Source organism: Dermochelys coriacea, chromosome 1 (genome assembly GCF_009764565.3).
Source record: "Dermochelys coriacea isolate rDerCor1 chromosome 1, rDerCor1.pri.v4, whole genome shotgun sequence".
Lineage (NCBI taxonomy): Eukaryota > Metazoa > Chordata > Testudines > Dermochelyidae > Dermochelys > Dermochelys coriacea.
The window spans coordinates 314,912,948-314,937,912 of record NC_050068.2 but is presented as its reverse complement, the minus strand read 5'-3'; the positions used below and the strand labels follow the sequence as shown (position 1 = coordinate 314,937,912).

The 24,965-nt window shown below is 41.0% G+C and overlaps 1 protein-coding gene and 1 long non-coding RNA gene across 5 annotated transcripts in view; one reads left to right on the top strand and one right to left on the bottom strand.

The window, feature by feature from the left end:
• Positions 1 to 1,157: 1,157 nt before the first annotated feature.
• Positions 1,158 to 3,737, top strand: LOC122456516. Its single transcript, XR_006275441.1, has 2 exons — positions 1,158 to 2,277; positions 2,413 to 3,737. It is a non-coding gene; the product is annotated as an uncharacterized LOC122456516 (long non-coding RNA).
• The window catches only part of HDAC10 (histone deacetylase 10), a 38,262-nt gene continuing 16,155 nt past the window's right edge, over positions 2,859 to 24,965 (bottom strand). For 3 of the 4 annotated variants that reach the window (XM_038386682.2, XM_043495929.1, XM_043495932.1), the window contains 9 exons: positions 23,390 to 23,457; positions 18,141 to 18,429; positions 17,334 to 17,424; positions 15,524 to 15,609; positions 14,820 to 14,873; positions 8,387 to 8,471; positions 7,626 to 7,811; positions 6,905 to 7,064; positions 2,859 to 5,589 (listed from right to left, as the gene is read on the bottom strand). In XM_038386682.2, coding sequence (XP_038242610.1) covers positions 5,564 to 5,589; positions 6,905 to 7,064; positions 7,626 to 7,811; positions 8,387 to 8,471; positions 14,820 to 14,873; positions 15,524 to 15,609; positions 17,334 to 17,424; positions 18,141 to 18,429; positions 23,390 to 23,457 — 1,045 coding nt within the window. In that variant the 3' untranslated portion in view covers positions 2,859 to 5,563. The remainder of the gene's footprint in view (positions 5,590 to 6,904; positions 7,065 to 7,625; positions 7,812 to 8,386; positions 8,472 to 14,819; positions 14,874 to 15,523; positions 15,610 to 17,333; positions 17,425 to 18,140; positions 18,430 to 23,389; positions 23,458 to 24,965) is intronic. The other variant, XM_043495926.1, reaches the window with a different exon arrangement.

Genomic DNA, 24,965 nt, shown 5'->3' with positions numbered 1-24,965 from the left:
GAGGTCCCAGAAGGGGAGGGGCTGGCAGAGGGGGGAGGGCTCACAGAAGGGGGGAAGGAGATGGCAGAGGGGGAGGGCTCACAGAAGGGGGAGGGGAGGGGAGGGCAGAGAGGTCCCAGAAGGGGAGGGGCTGGCAGAGGGGGGAGGGCTCACAGCAGGGGGAGGGGAGGGCAGAGAGGTCCCAGAAGGGGAGGGGCTGGCAGAGGGGGGAGGGCTCACAGAAGGGGGAGGGGCTGGCGGGGGGGGCTCACAGAAGGGGAGGGGCTGGCAGAGGGGATAGCAGAGGGGTCACAAGGGGGAGAGGCTCAGGGAGGGACTGGCAGAGGGGGGAGGGCTCATAGAAGGGGGAGGGGGTAGCAGAAGGGGAGGGGCTCGCATTGTGGGTGCACTGGGAGGGAGAGAAGAAGGGGTTAAGGGGGGCAGCGTGGGAAGGGGCTCATAAAGCCACCTGTTGGGGCTGGGTGGTTTCTGGTTGCTGGTAATTGTGGGGAGTATTTAAGGTCGCTGCGAAAGGCGGGATGGCTTTGCATTGACAGGGCCGTTCCAGATCAACTTGGTGTTTGCTCCATCCCGAGGGAATTCTGTGCCAGAAAAAAGATTTCTGCCCACGCTATTTTAAAATTCTGCAGGAGTCTGCAAATGTTATTTGTCAATAAATAAATGTGGAGGCTCTAGCACAGGGAGGCCGGTTTTAGCGTGTGAAAACCAGATACGAGCACCAGAATCTCCCCTTGCTCCGCCTCTTTCTCTTGAGGCCCTGCCCCCCCCTTCCCACTGCTCTCCCCACCTCCCTCCCCCTGCCTGTGAGCCGGGGCTGCAGGAGTAGTTGGGAGACTGGGGCAGGTATGCTCCAGGGGCAGAGGGGTGAGTGGGGCAGGGTGGAGGAGAGGCAGTGGTGAGCTACAGCCAGTTTGCACTGGTTTGCTGGAACCGGTTGTTAAATTTAGAAGCCCTTTTAGAACCGGTTGTCCCCTGAGGGACAACCGGTTCTAAAAGGGCTTCTAAATTTAACAACTGGCCAAAAGTGGCGCCTTAGGCACCGACTCTGTGGGTGCTCCGGGGCTGGAGCACCCAAGGGGAAAATTTGGTGGGTGCAGAGCACCCACCAGCAGCTCCCTGCCCGGCCCCAGCTCACCTCACCTCACCTCCTCTCTGCCTCCTCCCCTGAACGCACCATTCCGCTCTGCTTCTCCGCCCCCGGTTTCCCACAAATCAGCTGTTTGCGCAGGAAGCCTGGGAGGGCAGAGAAGCAGGCGGCAGCGGTCATATAAGCCCTATCTTACTAGAATACTACTACAATTTAAAGTTGTGATATTCAGATTGTTTAGGACATAAATACTGTTACGTGATATATCCCCATATGGGCCCCAATCTTGCAAACACATGATATGCTTAAATTTTAAGCATGCAAGTAGTCACTTTAGATGTTTTTGAAAATTTTACCTAAAGTCACTTAGAAGCCTCAGTCCCACTGACTTTAAATAGGATGGAGGAGCCTAAGTAACTCACGAGCAGAGCTAGTCAGAAATTTTCAGTAAAGGTCGAGCCACTGGACCAAAATATTTTCTTAAATCTGCTGCAGATTTGGCAAAACTTTTATAACACACAGCTAGAGCTGGATCTCTGGGGGCTGTTAGGCTCCCTTCTCCTTAGCAGGGACCAAACTTGCTGGGGCTCCCATGGCTGGCTAGGCTCCTCCTTCTGTGGCTCATCTTAGGTGCTTTTGATAACTTCACCTTTGACTTGAGCAAGTTAACCATGTAAGTATATGTGTTTTAAGGATGAAGATCATGTATAACGATATCTACCATTTATTTCAATCAAAGTGACAGGAATGGACTTGGTAGAGAAAAGTAAAAAGACACTGTTTTATATTAGAACCTGGAATTAATACTCTGATCTCATTGTGCTAGAAGCATTACTTTTGAAGCTGAGAACTGAACTATGTCACCAGATAAACAAGTATGCTATTCTTATTTATTTTCAAATGTTCACCTTGTTCATCTCGCTTTATCATGATAAAATATTAATATTCCTATATACAGGAAATATACAATCTCTCCGTTGCTTGGAACATTTAAAATTGATCTTAGCAGTTAAAGTGCTCTATTTTTAAATATGATATTTCTTCTTTTAATTACTTCTTGCATTTAACATTTACAGACCCTACTAATTTCCAGTATTAGTTGGGAGAGTGAAGAACATAAATTCCCTGTGAATAAAGTACTTTTAAAATTATGCATGTTTCAATATGAGCTAGCTACAAAGATTTTACAGGTTTCAGAGTAGCAGCCGTGTTAGTCTGTATTCGCAAAAAGAAAAGGAGTACTTGTGGCACCTTAGAGACTAACAAATTTATTAGAGCATAAGCTTTCGTGAGCTACAGCTCACTTCACAGTATTCAAATCTTAGAATTCATGTAGAAAGTTGCTGGGCATAGCAAGAGAATTCATATGGTAAATGACATCCCTAGCAGAACATGCATTTAAAAGCAACAAAATAATAAGCAAAAACAATGCTGTATCTGGGACTAAATTCCCTACCAATGCTGATCAAGAAGCATTACTGTTGTAGCGGATTGTTCCCTGCTATGCAGGGATTTGCCCATTAACATTTCATTGAAAACAGTGGAATGCAAGGCTGGTAGCCACATTTAACAACACAGCAGGTGTATTCTGCCAAAACATTCCTGGAATGTTCAGAAGCAACAAAGCTATTAATCCCAGTGCCCTAGGCCTTCACTAGAAATAAAATATAAATTTTTAATAGTGAGGGTAGTTAATAATTGGAACAATTTACCAAAGATTGTAGTGGATTCTCCATCATTGGAAATCATAAAATCAAGATTGGATGTTTTGCTGAAAAATACACTTCCGTTCAAACAGGGATTATTTTGTTGCCTCGTTATGTGTGCGAGTGCTGGGGACATACTACATAATCTCAGTGGTCCCTTCTGGCTTCAGAATCTATACATTAATTTTAGTTACATTAGGGATGGCATATTACTCTAGTACTGCTACACTCCCTGCCTTTTTTTTTTTTAAATTTTCTTTATTTTTAAACTTTGTTGTATGGGGAACTTTCTGTTCATGAAAGAGGCTGGCCTGAAAAGTCCACTGAACATGTATGACACTTGCAGAGCAGTGCTTCAAGCCTGACCTGGACAGGACTGCTTTTAAGGCTACATCTACATTGATATCCAGGGGTGTAATTTGCAGCTCACGTAGATGTACCAGCACTAGCTGTAATATAGCTAAAATAGCAGTGAGGACTTGGTGGCATGAGCTTCAGTGCAGGCTGTACAAGCCCACCTGGCCCCACTGGGTACGTACTCGCATTGGTAGCCCACCTGAAACTTGCACTGGTGTGTCCTCACTGCTCATTTTAGCAAGCTAGTTAGATTACACCTAGCATAGGTGCATCTGCACGAACTGCAGAGTAGGTTCAGTCCAGTCTCTATGCCTAGTCAATCCTTACTGAGCCTTAACAGCACCAAAAAAGCTAATGTTAAAAAAAGTTATATAATACATAGGTGGGGAAAGAGTGTCTGTACATCTGGTTATAATGCTTAGATTATCCACAAATACAAAATTATTTTTTTAAAAGTCATATGATACATAGAGTACATGATCAGCAATAACCCAGATTTAGGTGAATAATATCTCAACTGTATTGTTAAAATCTAGAGTCCGAATACTCGGGTACATCACTCATGAAAAGTTGTGCAGAGATTTGGTTGTGGAAAGCAAAAATATGCCAATGAGTGGAGACTGTCCCCCAGTAATTGAGAATCAGAATAGTTGTCCATTTAGAAAATACAATCATGAGGAAAGTATTTGTTACTTTCCTGATTGCGCTTCTCATTGGCACTCCAGCTCATCCCTCCTACTATAGAAATCTGTCATGCAAAATGAAGTACATCAACAAATCAAAACACTTCTCAGCTCACCTAGCTACCACGTATGTAAATATCCCAAATGAAACAAAAAACAGATCCTACCTTCAGTGTTAGCTATTCAAACCACTCCATTTAATAATACTGCTTAGTGCTTATATTGTGCTTTTCAGCTACAAAGCACTTCATAGAAATGAACTATTTAATCCTGGGAGGGGAGGACTATTACATTTTACAGCTGGAGAAACTGAGGCAGAGACTGGTCAGAGGACTATCAAAAGCCACAGAAGAAGCCACTAACAAACGGAAGATAACTCAGGAGTTTCTGGCTCCTTGCCTTAATAAATTGAATAAAGTAATATAAAGATGAAAAGAATGCTGTATATGCCAGAATATTAAACATCAACACCAGATGCATATTTTCAAAATATAATATGCCCCCAAGTGTTTTTCTTTTAAAATTCTTTCCTGGAAACAGCTAGGCAGATAACTGTTGATCAAAAAAAATTAAGAAACAAGAGAAAGTGTGGCTATGTTTGTGTGGGAGGAGTTGTAGGGAATGGTGACTACTAACATATGGTCAGGTTCTGATAACCTTACGCCATGAGTAGTCCCATTGACCTAAGTGAAATTATTTTGCAATTCAACCTGGGTACCAGCATCTGGTCCATGGAAAGTAAGATGGAAGTTTGCAATAGGAGATTAGTGGATGATAGAAAAGGAGGCTAGAGGACTGTCAATTAAAAGTTTAATTCAGAATTAAATGGGTTTGATGCATGTTGCTGGAAGGCACTGCAGAGCATTTGTTCATACTTTGGAGTAATTCAGAAAACTCCTCAATTACTGTATTATGACCACTCATTTTCTCCCTGCTCTCCATTTGGGCCCAAGTTTCCAATCAGCTTCACAATTCATATACACTCAGCTTACTGAATGTGCAAAACCCATCTTTGCACTCATAAAACATATAGGCACAATCCTGCAAACACTTATACACATGAGCAGTCTCATTGAGTTAAATAGGACCATTCATGTGGAATCTCTCTCATTGGAGGTTTTTAAGAAGTTTTAGACAAACACCTGTCAGGGATGGTCTAGATTGGGGTAGTCCATTATTTTTTGTCAAGGTCCAAATTTCGTGGTCAAGATATAGTCAGGGTCCAGACTCCAGAGAAAGTAATAATAATAAGTACATAAAAAAGATTTCGGGGTATGCTCAAAAGCATCTGGTGATCCGGATTTGGCCCACGGTCCACCTATTGACTACTCCTTGTCTAGATAATACTTAGTCCTGCCTTGAGTGCAGGAGACTGGACTAGATGACCTCTCAAGGTCCCTTCCACTTCTACAATTCTATACATGTTTGCAGGACTGGGTCCATAATTTGGCAGGCAGTTACAAGCAAATGCAGGTTTTGCATGCACAACTTGATACATGAATGCTTTTGTGGACACGCAGCAAGAGCTCTTAGCTGAAAATGTGGCTCTTTTGAACAAAAATATTTAATAAAGTCATAAAACAATTGTGAATGGCTCTTGCTGTGGCCATGTCTTGATAATCTTTGTTCATTGATTTAAAAGAAAACAACCAAAAAAGTGACAACACACTTTTTCCTTCTGTGATGATGAAATGTGTTAAATGATGGAGCCCAAAGGTAGTCAAGTGACCTCAGCTTCCAGAAATCCAGTCCCTTACTACAAAGAGAAAAAACAAAAGCACAATTTTTAGTCCAGCTGCACAGCAGAATCCCAAAAATCCAGATTACATTTTTACCATCTATAGGAACTGGTCAGATTATCTCAACCCACTTCCATAAACAGCTGCAGGTTTTTTTGAGTGTATGTGTGTGGCGGGGGTGAGGGGTGTTTGTATCCCCATTTTTAATTTTGTTTGTCTAAACTTGTTCCCTTTCCCCTCCCTTCCAAAACAAAAAGTTATATAGTAGAGAGTGTTTAAAGTATATAGCCAATTGATTGACTACAGTTGGGTTTCATATTAAAAATATTCAAGAGACCAAATAACCAAGCTCAGCCAGTTTAATGCCTAAAGCAAGATTGTATAATATGCAAAAGACATTTCAGGAAGCAATTTTTATCTCACAGCATATTCACCTTACCCAGTAAGTGCTCTTCAAAAGACATTTCCCCAAAACTACCTTTATGTCATGGCTTTTTACAAGTTAAAGCACTTTATATGTTACCTAAAATCCAACCCACCAGTTCCTTAACTTCTTGTTCTGTACCTTTCCTTATCTCTGGTTTACCACATTCCAGGTACCAATAGGTGGGAAGGCACTTCCTAAGCTCGTACCAAGACAAATATTCATGTGTCTTGCTTGTGGCAGGTTTTATATTCACTACTGCCAAAAGCTATGTTTTGCTTTGCAGACAATTGTGGGATCTCTCTATCTTGACATAAATAAGCAAAAGTGTTAACATAACCACCCACTTGCTGGATATAAACACAATGTTATTATGGTGTGCCCTATCCCTAACATACATGTATTGGCTAAGAGGAAGCTTTCTGGATACAAAAGTTTGAAAGCCTATTTCCCTGCTAAAATCAGAGTCCTGTACCAACCCAGATCCTGATTCTGCAAATACTTATATATGTGCTTAACTTTCAGTACATGAGTAAACCCTATGAAGTTCAATGGGACTACTCATGCAAGAATAGTAAGCAAGTGAGTAAATGATAGATGACTCTGAGCCACATTCTGAAAAAGATTAACAGATTCAGAGCCTGTGTATCTCTGAATTGTTCACTGAATATACAATATTTTGATATGAAAACTACTTTTCAGTGTGAGTGCTTAACGTTAAGTACTTGAAGTGGCTGCATTCCATGTTCTATACAGCCACAGTGGTACTGAATTCAGCGCTTTCTTACTTCAGTGATGGGAACCCCAGGAAGACACATCTCACCAGGCATTTAAGGGCTCAATCCTGCTCCCGTTCAAGTCAATGGAAAAACTCCCATTTGAAGCGGAACGACAAACAGATTACTTACCTGAACATCGAAGCATTTTCCATTCCTGTTGAAGTTGGTTTCTTAATCGTTTTATTTCAAGTACATTTTCTTGGGAAGCAGGTGCATAGGCTCCAAAGTCAGGTGCAGGAACACCTGATAAGGCTTTGGCTACACTTTGCACTAGTTTTATTTCTGTGTCCTATTTTAAAAAATATATATATTAGCGGTAAAGCAAACTTTTATTTGTTTCAGCAAGAGAATGCAATATTTTATAATAATCTATTGAAATGAAGTTGGCAGTATCAGTAGTAATAATGGAGTAACTTTCAGTTTTCAAAGTCTGAAAGTACTACCAATGGAGGAGCTGAAGCAGATAATGAAGGAATTCATACTGTGAACTCCTATAAAACTAATTTATCTCAAATACAAATGACCTCTCAGTTACTCTTTTATGAGACAAAAGAAATAGCACAGAATTAAAGATGGAAAAATAGAGAAAAGTAGGTCTTATTTACTTCATAGATCACTGAATTTTCCATCACTAATAAACAGTGATTTATTTTGCTTTGACCAATAATGTCATTATAAAAATTTTCTGGGATCTTCTAACAGTTTAAATCAATGTTGTAAAGTCACTGATAAATGAGGATGCTGACAGCCTACTGCTACTTCTACTCAAGACAATGGTGCTTAAATAGAATAGTTTCTCTTTGTCAGCTAAAAGGATTTTAGGGTAATCACAATTAGCACCACTTCTTACCTGAATTACCACAAGAATTCGAGACTCAGCTAATCCTTGCAGTAAACAAGTAAGCAGAGAAATCCCATTTACACCAAGGCTCCTGTTTGGTCCAATTACTATTATCATTAAGTCAGGTTGATAGCTATACGCTACAGGAAGAATGAATCCAAGTACAGCACAAAAGAAATTGTTTCTTTCAGCATCCTTTAACAAGAAACAGAAAACAATTTAACATTTATGTACCAAAAAACAAGAAATTTTATTAAAAAAATAAACAAAACACAGAAATAAAGGAGAACAACTAAAAAAACTTTTAGAATAGATCACTGTTGGAAACAGGATACTTGTCTGATCCCATGTAGTGTTCCTATTTTCATATGAATCATTACTTGTATTAATTACACATCATGCATTATTCATCTCCCCTTTTATTACAACTCCACCCCTCCAGGACTAGTGTCAGAGGCCATTTTAACCTTCTTCAAGCTGTCACAACTTTGGTGCTTAAGATGCACTGTACACAAATGGAGAAAAAAAAAAATAAAAGGGGAGATTTTTAAAGGCCCAACGGCAGTTAGATGTCTAACTCCCATTTGTATCTTTGAAATTTCCCCCCAAATTTCATTAGTAAAAACTTGAATCAAACTGATAATCTTAGACACTATTGTCAGTTTTATGAACTAGTAAATATACTTGATTCTATCCTAACTTAGTTTAAAAAAAACAAACAAAAAAAGAAGTCCTTTATCTTATTTGGTTTCCAGAATTTTTTAATGTACCTCTTTCCAGTTCAGAGAAATATGATATTTGGAGTTGGCCTTTTCAGTTTGTTGTTTCTGGCAAATGTTCATCAAAAGTATTTTTCTGTAGATAAAAAATACATTTCACTATTTCATCAACAACTTCTAATGAGATAATAAATAATACTAGTGAAATTAGTGAAAGAGGATATTAAAAATTATTCTTTGGATGATATTCGTGGCCCCTTATATAAATTTGATCTCAAAATTTATCTCAGCAGCAAAACACTTCTGAATCATTGTAGTCCCTTGTTTAAATTATGAAAAGTAAGATTAAAAAAGGTCAATACAGTTAAAACTGAAATCTCAATAAAGTAAATTTTTTGTATTAAAGTTTTTAAGAAAATAATGGTCAAGCCACTTTTAGTGGAAAGAGGAGCTGGAGAAGTTGGATATTGATATGTAAAGCTGGCCTTCGATAAAGAATTGTCCATTTGACTCTTCTTCCCCCCAACCCCACATATGATTAGCAAGCACATTTTCATAGTATGCAATAAAGAAATAACTACTTTCACAATACCAAAATTGGGAGACTATGCCAGGCTGGGGAAGAAGCTTAAGAAAATGGAGGCTCAGGTGATCTTCAGTGGGATTCTGCCTATTACTAGAGGAGGAGAATGAAGGTGAGACAAGATTCTGATGATCAACAGATGGCTCAGGCAGTGGTGCTATAAGGAGGGCTTTGGGATGTTTGACCACTGGGAGGCGTTCATGGACAGAGGACAGTTCTTGTGGGATGGACTCCACCTGAGTAGGGAGGAACACAGACTTCTAGGATGGAGGTCAGCACAACTCATTAAAAGAGCTTTAAACTAGAAACTTAGGGGAGATGCTCATGTAATTTCCACACTTGATTTTAACATTGAGAGGAAGGAAAATCAAGTAAGAAAGGATACAGGAATGGAGAAAGGAACAGCAATGGGTACAACAATGTACTTTAAGAGGAAGAATAGTGGTGACACTGGCAGTAGAATGACTGTACCCAATCGGGCAAGGAACGTCGGGGAGGCCAAGCAGCAACAATTAAGACATTTGTTCACCAATGCAGGGAGCCCGGGTAACAAAATGGAGGAACTAGTACTATTAGTGCAGGAAGTGAAACCAGATATTATAGGGATAACAGAAACATAGTGGAATCATAGACATGGACTGGAGTACAGGTATTGAAGAGAGTGTGTGCTGTTCAGGAAAGACAAATAAAGGCAAAGGTGGTAGAGTAGCATTGTATATTAATGATAAGATAAACGTAAAGAAATTAGAAGTGATGGAATGGATAAGATAAGAGTCTGTCTGTGCCAAAATCACTTTGGGGAAGAAAGCTTCTAGAAGTTCCCCTGACATAGTGCTTGGGATGTGCTACAGACCACCAGGATCCAATCTGGATATGGATATGAACCTCTTTAATGTTTTTAATGAAATAAATAGTACTGGAAATTGTGTGATTTTGGGAGACTTTAACTTCCCAAATATAGATTGGAGGACAATCCAATAATAATAGGGCCCAGATTTTCCTGGATGTGATAGCTGACTGATTTCTTCTCCAACTAGTCGCTGAAGCAACAAGAGGTGATGCCATTTTAGATTTGGTATTCGTGAGTAGTGAGGACCTCATAGAAGAACTGGTTGTAGAGGACAGCCTTGGTTTGAATGATCATGAGCTAGTTCAGTTTAAATGCAAGGATAAACAAAAATAGATCTGCAACAAGGGCCCTTGATTTCAAGAACTAACTTTCAACAATTAAGGGAATTAGTGAGGGAGATGGACTGAACTGAAGAACTCAAGGATCTGAAGATGAAGGAGGCTTGGAATTACTTTAAGTCATAGTTGCAGAAACTATCTGAAGCCTGCATCCCTAGCAAGGGGAAAACATTTGTAGGGAAGAGTGGCAGAGCAAGCTGGATGAGCAAGCATTTCAAAACAGGTGATTAAGAGAAAGCGGAAAAGCCTACAAGGAATGGAAGAAGGGAGGGATCAGAAAGGAAAGCTAGCCTCTTGGAGATAAGAAAGTGTAGGGATAAAGTGAGAACTCCCAAAAGCCAACCAGAGTTGGATCTTGCAAAGGAAATAAAAAAACAACAGTAAAAGGTTCTATAGCCATATAAATAAGAAGAAAAGAAGGAAAGTAGAAGTGGGACTGCTAAACACTGAGGATGGGGATGGAGAGTAAATATTATCTAGGCGTAGCCCAACACCTAAACAAATAGTTTCCCTCAGTTTTTAATAAGGGTAATGAAGAGCTTAGGGGTAGTGGCAGAGTGGCTAATGGCAATGAGGATATGGAGGAAGAAATTACAGCATCCGAGGTGGAAGTCAAAACTCATACATCTTAATGGGACTAAATCGGGGAGCATGGATAATCTCCATCCAAGAATATCAAAGGAGCTGGCACATGAAACTGCAAGTCCAATAACAAGGATTTTTAATGAATCTGTAAACTCGGGGGTTGTACCTTAGACTAGAGAATTGCTAATATAGTTCCTATTTTTAAGAAAGGGGGGGAAGTGATCCTGGATACTACAGACCTGTTAGTTTGACCTTAATTGTATGCAAAGTCTTTGGAACAAATTTTGAAAGAGAAAGTAATTAAGGACAGAGGTGAACGGTAACTGGGATAAAATACATTATAGTTTTACAAAAGGTGGATTGTGCCAGACCAACCAGATCTCCTTCTTCGAAAAGATAACTGGTTTTTTTAGACAAAGGAAATGCAGTAGATCTAATCTACCTGGATTTCAGTAAGGCATTTGATACAGTTCCACATGAGAAATTATTAGTTAAATTGGAGAAGATGGGAATTCATATGGAGCATTGAAAAGTAGATAAGGAACTGGTTTAAGGGGGGGACTACAACACAGTTCATATTGACAAGTGAACTGTCAGGCTTGAGGGAGGTTACTAGTGGAGTTCCTCAGGGATTGGTTTTGGGACCAATCTTATTTAATCTTTTTATGACTGACCTTGGCACAAAAAGTGATTGTGAGCTAATAAGATTTGTGGATGACACAAAGTTGGGAGATATTGCCAATATGGAGGAGGACCAGAATATCCTAAAAGAAGATCTGGATGAACTTGTAAACAGGAGTAATAGAAACAGGATGAAATTGAATAGTGCAAAGTGCAAGATCATGTATTTAGGGACTAACAACAAGAATTTTTGCTATAAGCTGGGGACTTACCAGTTGGAAGTGACAGAGGAGGAGAAAGACCTGGATGTATTGGTTGATCACAGGATGACTACGAACCATGAGTTTGATGTGGCTGTGAAAAAAGCTAATGCAGTCCTAGGATGCATCAGGTGAGGTATTTCCAGTAGAAGCATGGAAGTGTTAGTATCATTATACACCTCTAACCTGATATAACGCGACCCGATATAACGGGGGTTTGCATACAACGCGGTAAAGCTCTGACATGCTGCTCTGAGCAACATGTTAAGGGGGCTGGGCCGGGGCCGAGGGGTTGGATAAAGGGCAGAGGGTTTCGGGGGTGATCAGGGGCTCCTCCCCACCCCTCAGGGTCTGGGAGGCGGGGGCTGTGGAGGGGCACTTTTGGGGGCCCCACAGTCCCAGAGTGGCCCGGGGGATTAGCGGGGGGCCGGGAGCAGCCCACTCCGCTTCCCTCACCCCGGCCCCAGCCATGTCGCTCAGGGGAGGGGGTTTGGGGGAAGGATCCCCCCCACACTCACCAGCGGTTGGAAGTGGAGCAGCCCGACCCCAGCCTGCTCTACTCCACCAGCTCCCAGCCGCGGTGCTCCACTTCCTGCCGCTGGTGAGTGTGGGGGGGATCCTTCCCCCAACGCTTCCCACCACCGGTGAGCGAGGGGAGGTTGGGGAAAGACACCCCCTGTACTCACCGATGGCGGGAAGCGGAGCGCTGTGGCTGGGAGGTGGCGGACTGGAGCAGGCTGGGGCCGTGTTGCTCCGCTTTCCGCCAGTGAGTGCCTGTCATAGGGCTGGGGGTGTGGAGAGGGGTCAGAGCAGTCAGGGGACAGGGAACAAAGAACGGGGGGGGCCAAAGCAAGTTCAATATAACGCAGTCTCACCTATAACATGGTGAGATTTTTTTTGTCTCCCGAGGACCATGTTATATCAGGGTAGAGATGTATAAGGCACTGTTGAGACTTCATCTGGAATACTTTGTGCAATTCAGGTCTCCAGGGTTTAAGAAAGATGAATTCAAATTGAAACAGGTACAGAGAAGGGCTACTAGGATAATAAGGAATGGAAAACCTACCTTATAAGAGGAGACTCAAAGAGCATGGCTTGTTTAGCCTAACCAAAAGAAGGCTAGGGGGAGATTTGATTGCTCTCTATAAATACATCAGAGGTTATAAATATCAGGGAGGGGGAAGAATTATTTAAGTTAAGCCCCAATGTTGACATAAGAACAAATGCATAGAAACTGATCAATAAGTTTAGGCTCAAAATTAGGCAAAGGTTTCTAACCATCAGAGGAGAGAAGTTGTGGAACAGTCTTCCAAGGGGAGCAGTGGGGCAAAAAACCAAACTGGCTTCAAGACTGAGCTTGATAAATGTATGGAAGAGATGACATGATGGGACTGCCTGTGATGGCATGTGGCCCATTGGTGACTGCCAGTAGCAAAAATCCCCAATGGCCAGAGACAGGACACTAGATGGGAAGGGCTCTGAGTTACTACAGAGAATTCTTTCCCAGGGATCTGCCTGGTGGGTCTTGTCCATATGCTCAAAGACTAATTGATTGCCATATTTGGGGTCAGGAAGGAATTTTCCCCTAGGTCAGATTGGCAGAGACCCTGGGGGTATTTCGCCTTCCTCTGCAGCATGGGGCATGGGTCACTTGCAGGTTTAAACTAGTGTAAATAGTGAATTCTCTGTAATTTTGAAGTCTTTAAACTCTGATTTGAGGACTTCAATAACTCAGCCAGAGGTTAGGGATCTATTACAGGAGTGGGTGGGCGAGGGGAACCATCAAGATCATGTAACGTTTGAGTCTAATGTCACAATTGGCTTGCCCCACAAACCTCTACACAGCATTATTATTAATTAGGACCTCATTGTGCTAGGTGCTGTACACACACAATATGCCTACATCGGTACAAATAACAAGAAGCTTGCCTTCCATGTTAGGTTCTAATACTGAGATAGTTTGATATCATTTAGCAAATTCAAGTCCTACATGGTATTTTGTATATATTTTGGAATAGACTGTGTCTTCAAGGCACAGTTCTGTGATGAGCATGTGTAGTCATATTAGCCCAGATCCTCAAAGATACTTAGGTTCCTAGCTTCCGCTGAAATCAACTGAATTTCAACCATTGATTTCAGTGGAAGTCTAAACACCTTTGAGAATCTGAGCCATTGCTCTGCTGGGATTGCCAAGAAAGCCTCCAGCCCCCATGGTAACACCCGTTGGAGATGACTCAAATGGAGGAAATCTTGTGTCCCCTGTGACCCACATGGATCCTGGAGGAACAGTTGTGGACTGAGGCCAGCATCAGGGAGGTCTTGTGTCTCTGCAGCCGTTCTGTGCCCCTGGTAGCTTTCCATTCCCCATGGCTGGCTAGAGAACCCCCTCAATGAGGGGTCCTAGCTATGGAGAGACCCCTATGGAAAAGATAATATAGCCATTTTATAGATAAACTGCAGAGTTGGGTGGGAAATGATGTATGCATGCCCTCTCCTTGCTATCTGCCCAGTCCTGCTTCTTCCTCTCCCAATACAGATCTAGAGAACAACATAGAGACCCACTGAGTCTAGGGTTCTAGATGAGCTTGGGCAAGATGACCCCCCGCTAACCCTTTTACAGCATGCATCATACAGTTCCTAATCATGCTGCCAGTTCTATTGGCTGTTCAAGAGGGTATGACCATGGTCTGACCCTTAGTTGAGGCTGGTTTCACTGTTGTTCTAGCCTGGAGCTTGCATTACCTCAGACAATGACTGGGAACGTATCTGGCGCCTCTGTAGCGGGCACATGAATGTGAAGGCAGAAGATATTTTGTGCCTTCTCCCCACCATCACATTCACCTGTGCTGGGCTCTTAGTGACTTAAAATGAAGCATCTGTGATTAACAGCAATACATTTTATCACATATTGCTCTTTTTTAGATCCCTTTTTTTAAATAGTCTGTCATTTCAATCTCAATTTTCAGTAATATCGAAAAGGATTATACTTTAAACCTACAACAAACCTACCTGAGACAACCCTTATAAGACAACCTTCTGTCTTTAGAGGCCATCCCAAAATATACCTAAACATACTGAGTACAATTCTGCCCCAACTTTATTAGGTATCAACTCCATTAAACAACTCATGTTTGTTGGGCGTTTGGGTAGTCATTTAATGCAAGTTTCCTCAGACATATGTGCACGTAGAATCATTTATAAATGATCCTCTGGGATTTAATCACCTGAAATGAATGGAAAGTCTTACCCATCATCTAAATCGAGTTCAAGATCCATGTCTCCAACAACTATGCAGAGCACTCTACAGAACACAAAGAATAAATTATATGTGTGTGTGGGTGTGTGTATATATACATACATATATACACACACACACACACACACACACACACACACACACACACATATAAAAAAAACACACACAAAACCTTTCATTTATAAGTTTCTTTTAAAAACATGCAGTGCAATTAAGTAATCAGTACAAGAGAAAATCTGAAAATGTGGCCATTTGGCTAAGGGGTTTACATGTGTGGAAGAGAATTCAATCCAGAAAAAATTATAAACAACCGTGGGTCTTCTCTGAATTTGACCTATTAGCAATATAAAAACAATGGGATAGCATACGGGTTCATGGCAGTTCAGGACAAAAAACAAAGAAAACAACAGGCTGATAAAAATAATGGGGACTTAAGCAATCAAAAAACAGAGTTAGAAAAACTATTATTTAACAATAACTCTTAATGTTGAGTTTTGCCTTTGGTAACTAGATAGCTTTATGGTCACATTTACAGGATTGCCTATATTTAGTATAAGCAATGTTACACATATTGAGGTGATGTTTCATTACAGAGGCAAACTGAATGTTTTTAAGGCAGCCCATTGTAGTTTATGAACTCGCATCACATTTTCAAATTTTATAAGCGAGTACCATATCCAATGAGCATAGCTCACCTTTGTAATCCAAAATCAAAGCAGTGTTTTAGTGCAAAGGTCATAGAAACAGAAGCCAGAGATGATTCTGCAATTCCATTGCACACCTAAAAATAAAAATTTGCATTAATAAATCCTAATAAATCCTATATCATACCGTTTTTTAATTTGTACCAGTTGAACCTGTTTTTGTCTATATAGTATATATAAATGCAAACAAAGCTACAGCTGTGCGAAAGGAACATTAATGATGTAGCCTAACAAGATTGGTAAAAGTCCTCGTGGCCCACTACCTGCAAAGAGGATGTGTTTGGTTGTTATGCTACATAGTTGCTCTGTTTGGCAACTTATTTAAAAGTGTTGTTCTATGCTGAAAAGTGACTCTGTAAAAATGGCACCATGGGATTCCATGTTTATTGTCACTAAATGACTTACAGATCAATTTGTTCAGTTTACAAGTAGGCACTGCTCAAGAGGAACAAATACTGGACTGGGAATCAGGCTGTGCTGAGTTCTAACCGTCACTGTCATTGTGATCTTGGCCAAGTCACTTCACCTTCCCATCTCCCTATCTGTACAATACCTACCCCCTGCAAAGATTAAATTAGCTAATGTCTGTGTCATGTCTTCAGATGCTACATAAATATGGAGTAAAACAAGGATTTCCCAATTCCCAGCACGGGAAGCTCAGCCTAGAATCTGAAAGTCAAAATGGGAACTTTTTGGATTTTGAACAATAAAAAGGTTGCAATTTAGTTATTAATTCTCTTGACTGTTGTACAATCCAGCTCCCTCTCCCAGAGCTGCATGGGGTTGGTAATGTTAGCAGACATAAAAAAAAAACCTTGCTTTTGCCACAACGTCTGCAAATATGACTCTAAATATCAATAGCAGGAAGCAGACCTGTCGAGTATGAAGGAGTCATTTTGACATAGTTACTTTTCTGACAAGTACTACACTTTAGAATGAGATGTTCATTCAGAGAGAAAGTTTGCAACTATACAATGACAAAATACAAACTCATTTATGTTTTGCTTGTTATTTGTAATTCTTCTGGTCACTTCTGCTAATTATTGATGACAGTTGTGTTTAAATATAGTCTTGATACTTCAAAGCCCATCTTTCCTTAGTTCCTGATCCTGCAGTGAAATCATCACACTGAATTTGGGGTATCACATTAATTTTCATGGCAATACATTGGGATGTTTTAAACAAAACAAAGAGGATTATTGCTTCGCTGGAGAGTTAAACATAGAGAAAAGCTCAGTTCTGAGTAAACTGTTATTCAGACATCAACAGAAATAATAATAAAAGGGCTAAATTGTACATTTAACATGCAATCCATAATATGGGAGGATGCGTAACTGCACTGCCCTAATGGTAGGACCAAAAGGCAAAATTACTCCCAATGTGGACTGGGGAAGGAATTATTTGAGACGCTCCTTTATGGGGTGCAACATACTCCATTTGCATCGCCATGGCTCTACCTTCTCCCCTCCCAGTTTTGCAAGAAGCATCAAGTGCACAGCCCTCTGCACTCCCTTAAGAGTCAAAGCAATGATCTGGGGGATTCTTGCTCCCTCACATAAAGGCAGGGCACAATCTTGATCAAACACAATAAAAAAAAATTACTGAAGTAAGCTGCTGTTCATATATATTTTCTCTCATCTTTCCCATTTACTCTAGCAAGTAGTCACAATTTTAACACAGATACAATCTGACGGAGACTAGCAGGATAGGAAAAGACATAACTAATACTGAGCTAACACTAAAAAAAACAAACAATCAAAGAGCAGAAGAAACAGAAAACAATCTAGGCAGTTAATATTACCTCCTTCTTTAGTATTTTATCTAGGACAGCCACCACATTCTGAAGAGAGAGTAAAGCTCTCTCTTCCTTCACAAGTTCTGCATCAAATGCACTGTAAAATAAGTTTTTTAAAACTAATTAAAAATTGGGTTATGAATAATAATCTGTTATATTCTAAATAGTATAGTTATAGGGTGCTTTTCAGTAGTATTGTTAATTAATAAATGTTTCTAAAGCATTTTGTAAGTGCTGCACATTTGTCCTCAAAGAACTAGAGGTGGTCAGAGGATGACAATTTTGTTTCATGACAATTTTTGAGATCTTGAAGTTTGTTTTCACTTCACAAAACCCTATGGGACACTTTCCAAAACAGAATTGTGTTGAAACAGTTGTTTATGGATTGAAAAGCTCAGGTTTTCAATTCAGGTCCCCCTCTACCTCTCTCTGGTCAGAAGTGAACAGAGAGCCCTGGCCCTCAGAAAACTTCCTTCTGCAAACTTTATTGAAATCGGTATGTTTCTGCAAAATGTTTTATAGTTTTGAAAAAACAAAACAAAACAGTATATTTGATTAAATTACTTTTAGTCACAAATGTTCTGACAAGCTCTACAAAGAGCTTTGCTGACATGGGAGATATATATCATTTACCCCATTTTGCAGATAGAGAAACTGAGGCAGAGGTTAAGGAAGGCCAAGGCCAAAGAGAAAGTTAGTATCAGAGAACTAGGATTAGAAGACAAGAGTCACTGGTTTCCAGTCCAGTGGTCAAATCACTATACCATGCCCACTCCGCAACATTAAGTTGACAGCCACATAAATAAGATCAACCTGAAAAGAGTTTTCAGTTCTTGTGCATTCATTTCCATCTCCACTTGAACAGATATTGGTAGAAAATGTGCATCAGCTTTAGAGACAATTGCTGCTGCTGTTTTAACAGGAGGCACTGGAAAGAGAATTTTTTTCATGTGTGATTCCAAAAACCTGTCTGTTTTGATAGCTTCATCACTGTTAGTCTTCCCAACCTCTTGCTTTGCTGTGGGATGTGTACTAGTTTGAATTAGCTCAGCCTCCATCATCTGTTGTGACTTGGTAATGAGATTGTGTAAAGGAGTTGCTTCTAGAAAAAAAAATGCATTTTTTGGTTTCATAAGTATAAAACACAAGTGTAATTCCTAGGCACTAAAAATGTTATATATTAACATGTACAGTAATTGCATTTATTTACCACAGAGGCGTGCATTTGCCTGGCTGGTGCAAATATATATTTTTAGGTGCCGATTTCAACATATTTATGCTACAAAGAAATATGTAATTTTCAGAAGTAATATTTGGCATTCTTGTTTTCATAATAATATGGCTTCAACCTTCCTTTGGTTAATATGAAAGACAAGCAAATAAAGCTGTTTCTAAAAGTTTTATTTACAGTGTAAAATAAATTGTTCTGTATTCTTTGAGGCCCCAATCCTGCAGGTGCTTAACTGAATTAATTGCACTGAGTTCATCAGAACAACTCATGTACATAAAGACAGGTTTCAGAGTAGCAGCCGTGTTAGTCTGTATTCGCAAAAAGAAAAGGAGTACTTGTGGCACCTTAGAGACTAACAAATTTATTAGAGCATAAGCTTTCGTGAGCTACAGCTCACTTCATTGGATGCATTTGGTGGAAAAAACAGAGGAGAGATTTATATACACACACACAGAGAACATGAAAGAATGGGTTTATCATACACATTGTAAGGAGAGTGATCACTTAAGATAAGCCATCACCAGCAGCAGGGGGGGGAAGGAGGAAAACCTTTCATGGTGACAAGCAAGGTAGCTAATTCCAGCAGTTAACAAGAATATCAGAGGAACAGTGGGGGGTGGGGTGGGGGGGAGAAATACCATGGGGAAATAGTTTTACTTTGTGTAATGACTCATCCATTCCCAGCCACATCACATCACATCAGCCACACTATCAGAGGCTCGTTCACCTGTGCATCTACCAATGTGATATATGCCATCATGTGCCAGCAATGCCCCTCTGCCATGTACATTGGCCAAACTGGACAGTCTCTACGTAAAAGAATGAATGGACACAAGTCAGATGTCAAGAATTTTAACATTCAAAAACCAGTTGGAGAACACTTCAATCTCTCTGGTCACTCGATCACAGACCTAAGAGCGGCTATACTTCAACAAAAAAGCTTCAAAAACAGACTCCAACGAGAGACCGCTGAATTGGAATTAATTTGCAAACTGGATACAATTAACTTAGGCTTGAATAGAGACTGGGAATGGATGAGTCATTACACAAAGTAAAACTATTTCCCCATGGTATTTCTCCCTCCCACCCCACCCCCCACTGTTCCTCTGATATTCTTTACTTGGAACTGCTTTAGAAGATCTTTTGCTAATCGCTGCAGCTTTGCTTTGTATGGTGTTCTTGTTAACTGCTGGAATTAGCCTACCTGCTTGTCACCATGAAAGGTTTTCCTCCTTCCCCCCCCTGCTGTTGGTGATGGCTTATCTTAAGTGATCACTCTCCTTACAGTAAAAAGAAAAGGAGTACTTGTGGCACCTTAGAGACTAACAAATTTATTAGAGCATAAGCTTTCGTGAGCTACAGCTCACTTCATCGGATGCCTATGCATTGGCATCCGATGAAGTGAGCTGTAGCTCACGAAAGCTTATGCTCTAATAAATTTGTTAGTCTCTAAGGTGCCACAAGTACTCCTTTTCTTTTTGCGAATACAGACTAACACGGCTGCTACTCTGAAATCTCCTTACAGTGTGTATGATAAACCCATTGTTTCATGTTCTGTGTGTGTGTGTATATAAATCTCTCCTCTGTTTTTTCCACCAAATGTATCCGATGAAGTGAGCTGTAGCTCACGAAAGCTTATGCTCTAATAAATTTGTTAGTCTCTAAGGTGCCACAAGTACTCCTTTTCTTCATGTACATAAAGTTATGCACATGTGTAAGTGTTTGCAGGATTGGGGCCTAAAGGTATACTCATCCTTGAATAAAAGCCATAAACATTACTGGAATATCTGTAAATCTCAAGAGATTAGAATCCTAAATATGATGCTTTTACCCAATAATCTCAATTTGAAAAAGCCTACAATGTGTACCATTAGCTGGGATGGACCACAGTAGAAGGAACAAAATAAACAACATGGAAGGAATATTTTTCAGAACATGTACCGCTTTTATACTCTGAATTGGTGGAATGATTCAGCAGAAAGAAAACCCGTTGCAGTTAGCAAGGTTTGTGTCTCAAAGAATATCACTAGTAGTTGTAAGAAGAAAGCAAAATAAATTAACAAACAGAAAAAGAACACACAATACTCCTCAGCATGAGATTTAACCCAGATTTATGACACTGGTGCCAAACCCTCACAAAAGCATCCTCTGCCCCTCTGTCTCTCAAGCAGCCAATCTGAGCAAGCATACAAAGGGAGGAGGAAGCTGAGCAAAGGTTAACCCTTTGCTCACTGGGGACCAAATACTGATTGTGCATCCTGTCGTACATATTAGCACTTCCAACCAAGGATGTCACAGCATTTTTGAGGCACTGAGGACCAGATTTTCAGCTGGAGTAAGTAAATCCGTGGAGCTATAAAAATAGAAAACTCAATAATAATGGTGGATTTCAATTATCCCCATATTGACTAGATACAGGACAGGATGCAGAGATGAAGTTTCTAGATACCTTCTTGGAGCACCTAGCCCTGGAACCCACAAGGGGAGAGGCAATTCTTGATTTAGTCCTAAGCGGGGCACAGGATCTGTTGCAAGAGGTGAATATAGCTGAACCACTTGGTAATAGTAACCATAATATAATTAAACTAAACATCCTTCAGGGTGGGGGGAAATACCAGAGAAGCCCACCACAGTAACATATAACTTCAGAAAGGGGAACTACACAAAAATGAGGAAATTAAAAGGAACAGTTACAAGAGTGAAATGACTGCAAGCTGCAGGTAAACTTTAAAAAACACCGTAATAGAGGCTCAAATTAAATGTATACCCCAAATTTTAAAAAAATAGTAAGATGACCAAAAAGTGCCACCATGGCTAAAAAACAGAGTAAAAATGGTGGTTAAAAGCAAAAAATAGAAAGGAGCAGAAACTCTGGCAAGGAATAAATGGTCAGTTTTCAGAATAGAGAGAGGTAAATAGTGGTATCCCCCAGGGATCTGTACTGGGACATATTCATAAATGTTCAACATATTCATAAATTATTTGAAACAGGGGTAAACAGTGAGGTGACAAAGCGTGCAGATGATAACTTAATTATCTTGAGTAATTTTGTAAGTCCAAAGCTGACTGAGAAGCATTACAAAGAGATCTAACAAAACTGGGTGACTGAGCAACAAAATGGCAGATGAAATTCAAATGTTGATAAATAAAAAGTAATGCACATTTGACAACATAATCCCAACTAATCCCAAAATGATATGATCTAAATTTGATGTTATCACTCAAGAAAGAGATCTTGGAGTCATTATGGATAGTTCTCTGAAAACATCCACTCAATGTGCAGCAACAGTCAAAAAGGCTAACAGAAGGTTAGGAACCATTAGGAAAGGGATAGCTAATAAGTAAGGCTACGTTTTAGTCCTGGGTATTTCTAGTGAAAAAGTCATGGACAGGTCACGGGCAGAAACAAAAATTCACAGCCCATGACCTGTCCATGACTTGTACTATATATCCCTAACTAAAACTTGGGCAGGGGGCCGCAGATGCTGGGGGAGATGGCCCAGGACCTCCGCTGATGCTGGGGGAAGTTGGATGGTTGGCAGGGCTGGCAGAGGCTCACTACCCGGCTCCGTATGTCCCTGCAGCTCCTAGGTGGCAGAGGAAACATAGGGGCTTTGTGCGCTGCTCCTGCCACAAGCTCCGGCTGCGCAGCTCCCATTGGCTGGGAACCGCAGCCAATGGGAGCTGCGGGGCAGGGGCCTATGGGCACGGGCAGCACATGGAGCCCTCTGGTCCTTCTGCTGCCTAGGAGCTGCAGGGCCATGCCAGTGGGAACCGGGGAGCCCCCCATCCTGAGGTAAGCACCCACACACACTGCCCAGCCCCCTGCCCTGCTGCTGCTGACCCAGGGGCTGCCCAACTTGAGCAGCCCGTAAGTCAGCACTGGCCGCTGCAGAAGTCACAGAGATCACGGAAAGTCATGGAATCCGTGATTTCCATGACAGACTCCCAGCCTTACTAATAAGACAGTAAATATCATAATGCCACTATATAAATCCAAGGTACACCTCCACCTTGAATACTAAATACAGTTCTGATCACCCCATCTCAAAAAAGATATATTGGAATTGGAAAAGGTACAGAGAAGGGCAACAAAAATGATTAGGGGTATAGAACGACTTCCGTATGAGGAGAGATTAATAAGACTGGGATTTTTCAGCTTGGAAAAGGGGGAATATGATAGAGGTCTATAAAATCATAACTGGTGTGGAGAAAGTGAGCAAGGGAGTGTTATTTACCCCTTCACATAACACAAGAATAAGGAGTCATCCAATGAAATTAATAGGCATCAGGTTTAAAACAAACAAATGAAAGTACTTTTTCCACACAATGTACAGTCAACCTGTGAAACAGGATGTTGTGAAGGCCAAAACTATAACAAGGTTCAAAAAAGAATTAGATAAGTTCATGGAGGATAGGTCCATCAATGGCTATTAGCCAAGATGGTCAAGGATGCAACTCCATGCTTAGGGTGTCCCTAAGTTTCTGACTGCCAGATGCTGGGACTGAACCACAAGGGATGCATCACTTGAGAATTGCCCTGTTTTATCCATTCCCACTGAAGCATCTGGCACTGGCCACCGTTGGAAGACAGGATATTGAACTAGATAGACCATTGGTTTGACCCCAAATGGCCGTGCCCATGTTCTTATGAGCTATGCCAAATTACACCAGCAAAGAATTTGGCCCTAAATAGTGATCCCTCACAATACTTCCATGAAGTAGGTAGGTTATTTGAACCTATGGATATTAATTATAAATCTTTTCTGGAGTTCAAGTATGTATCACATTTCTCAATCACATCAGCAAAAAGAAACAGAAGACCAATTACCTTCATACATCAAACATTTCCAGTATGGTTTATGTGCAGCTCTCACGTTTTGTATAGACTCAACAGCACTACAAAAGATAAGTGATTAGCATCATCAGTTCAGATGAAAATATAGGAAAGGTTACTTGCCAAGCTGAACATAAGACTCCGTTTCTGAAGTCTTTCTAGAAAAAACAAAGAGAAGGGCATATTACTTGGAATGATTACTTGCAAGTGTCAGCCACAGAGAATGTGTAGTGTTGTAGTCCTGTACCAGCTATCGACTGGGTACAGAGCTTGTTTGTGAGCAAGAGACACACCAGATGCGCTCACTATATCATCCTTTAATGCTCTGCCCGCAGGTACAGCTGAGATGAGCTTGAATAAGGTATTTCTCACATAGTGCAACCTAGAGGCTGAACAGTATAATATAGTTTAGTGTTCCATTACATGAACAAGAGTACTTGTGGCACCTTAGAGACTAACAAATTTATTTGAGCATAAGACTTTGTGAGCTACAGCAAAGCTTATGCTCAAATAAATTTATTAGTCTCTAAAGGTGCCACAAGTACTCCTTTCTTTTTGCAAATACAGACTAACATGGCTGCTACTCTGAAACCTGTCATTACATGAACACATTGCTTTCCATATCTTTCGGTACCTTAGAAGTGTATACACTTGTACAATGTTGAGTGAAATCCTGGCCCTCAAGATGTCAGTGGCAAAACTGCCACTGACTTCAATGAGGCCCGGATTTCACCTATTGTCTTGCATCTTTCCATTTCTTCAGCAGATTAAGACACCAATCCTGCAATTACATCTATCCATGCACATACTTGTGGAGCCCTTCTTGAAATCAGTGGGGCTCTGTGCAGGTACAAGGAGCAGATGCAACACAGTTTTGGGACCTAAGAAAATAGTGATATATCCTTTGCTATTTCATTGTGTTGGAAGCAATAGGTCTTTTTTTCATATTATTATTGCTATGCAAGTACATTACAGTAGCATCTACAAGCCTCATCCAGGGCCCAGGGCCCTATTGTGCTGGGTCAAAGGGTGATAGAAGGTCCCTAAAAGTGGGGGGGCCACCAGCACCTGAACCGTGGCCCCACCTCTTCCCTGTAAGCCTCTGCCCTTGTGTCGCCCCTTCTCCCCTGCCCTCTCACCGTCCCTTCCCCCAAGGCCTTGCCCCCACACTGCCTCTTCCCCCGAGGCCCCACCTCCTGCTCGCTCCTCTCTGCCCCCTCCCCGTCACTTGCCCTTACAGTCGGAAAAAGGTGGAAGGGCACAGCCCTCCCACTTTTAAGTGATGCGGCCCCTGGTCCCCCCTGCTCCAGCGCCCTTGACTGGGTGTTGTACAAACAGTAAGTAAAGAGAGAGTCGCTGCCCCAAAGATATTACAATCTAGATTCATGACAAGATGTTGTGTGCATTCATAGTTCACCCCCACTGATTGTTATCATCTGGTATTGCCAGTCACGGCATTAGGAGTTCAGCTTTGACTGAGGTGGATGTCTATAGAGAAATGAGGCTTAAGGATAGAAATAGTAAAAAAAATTCCCGTCCTGAGTTCACTCACATTTTAATCTTAATTGGA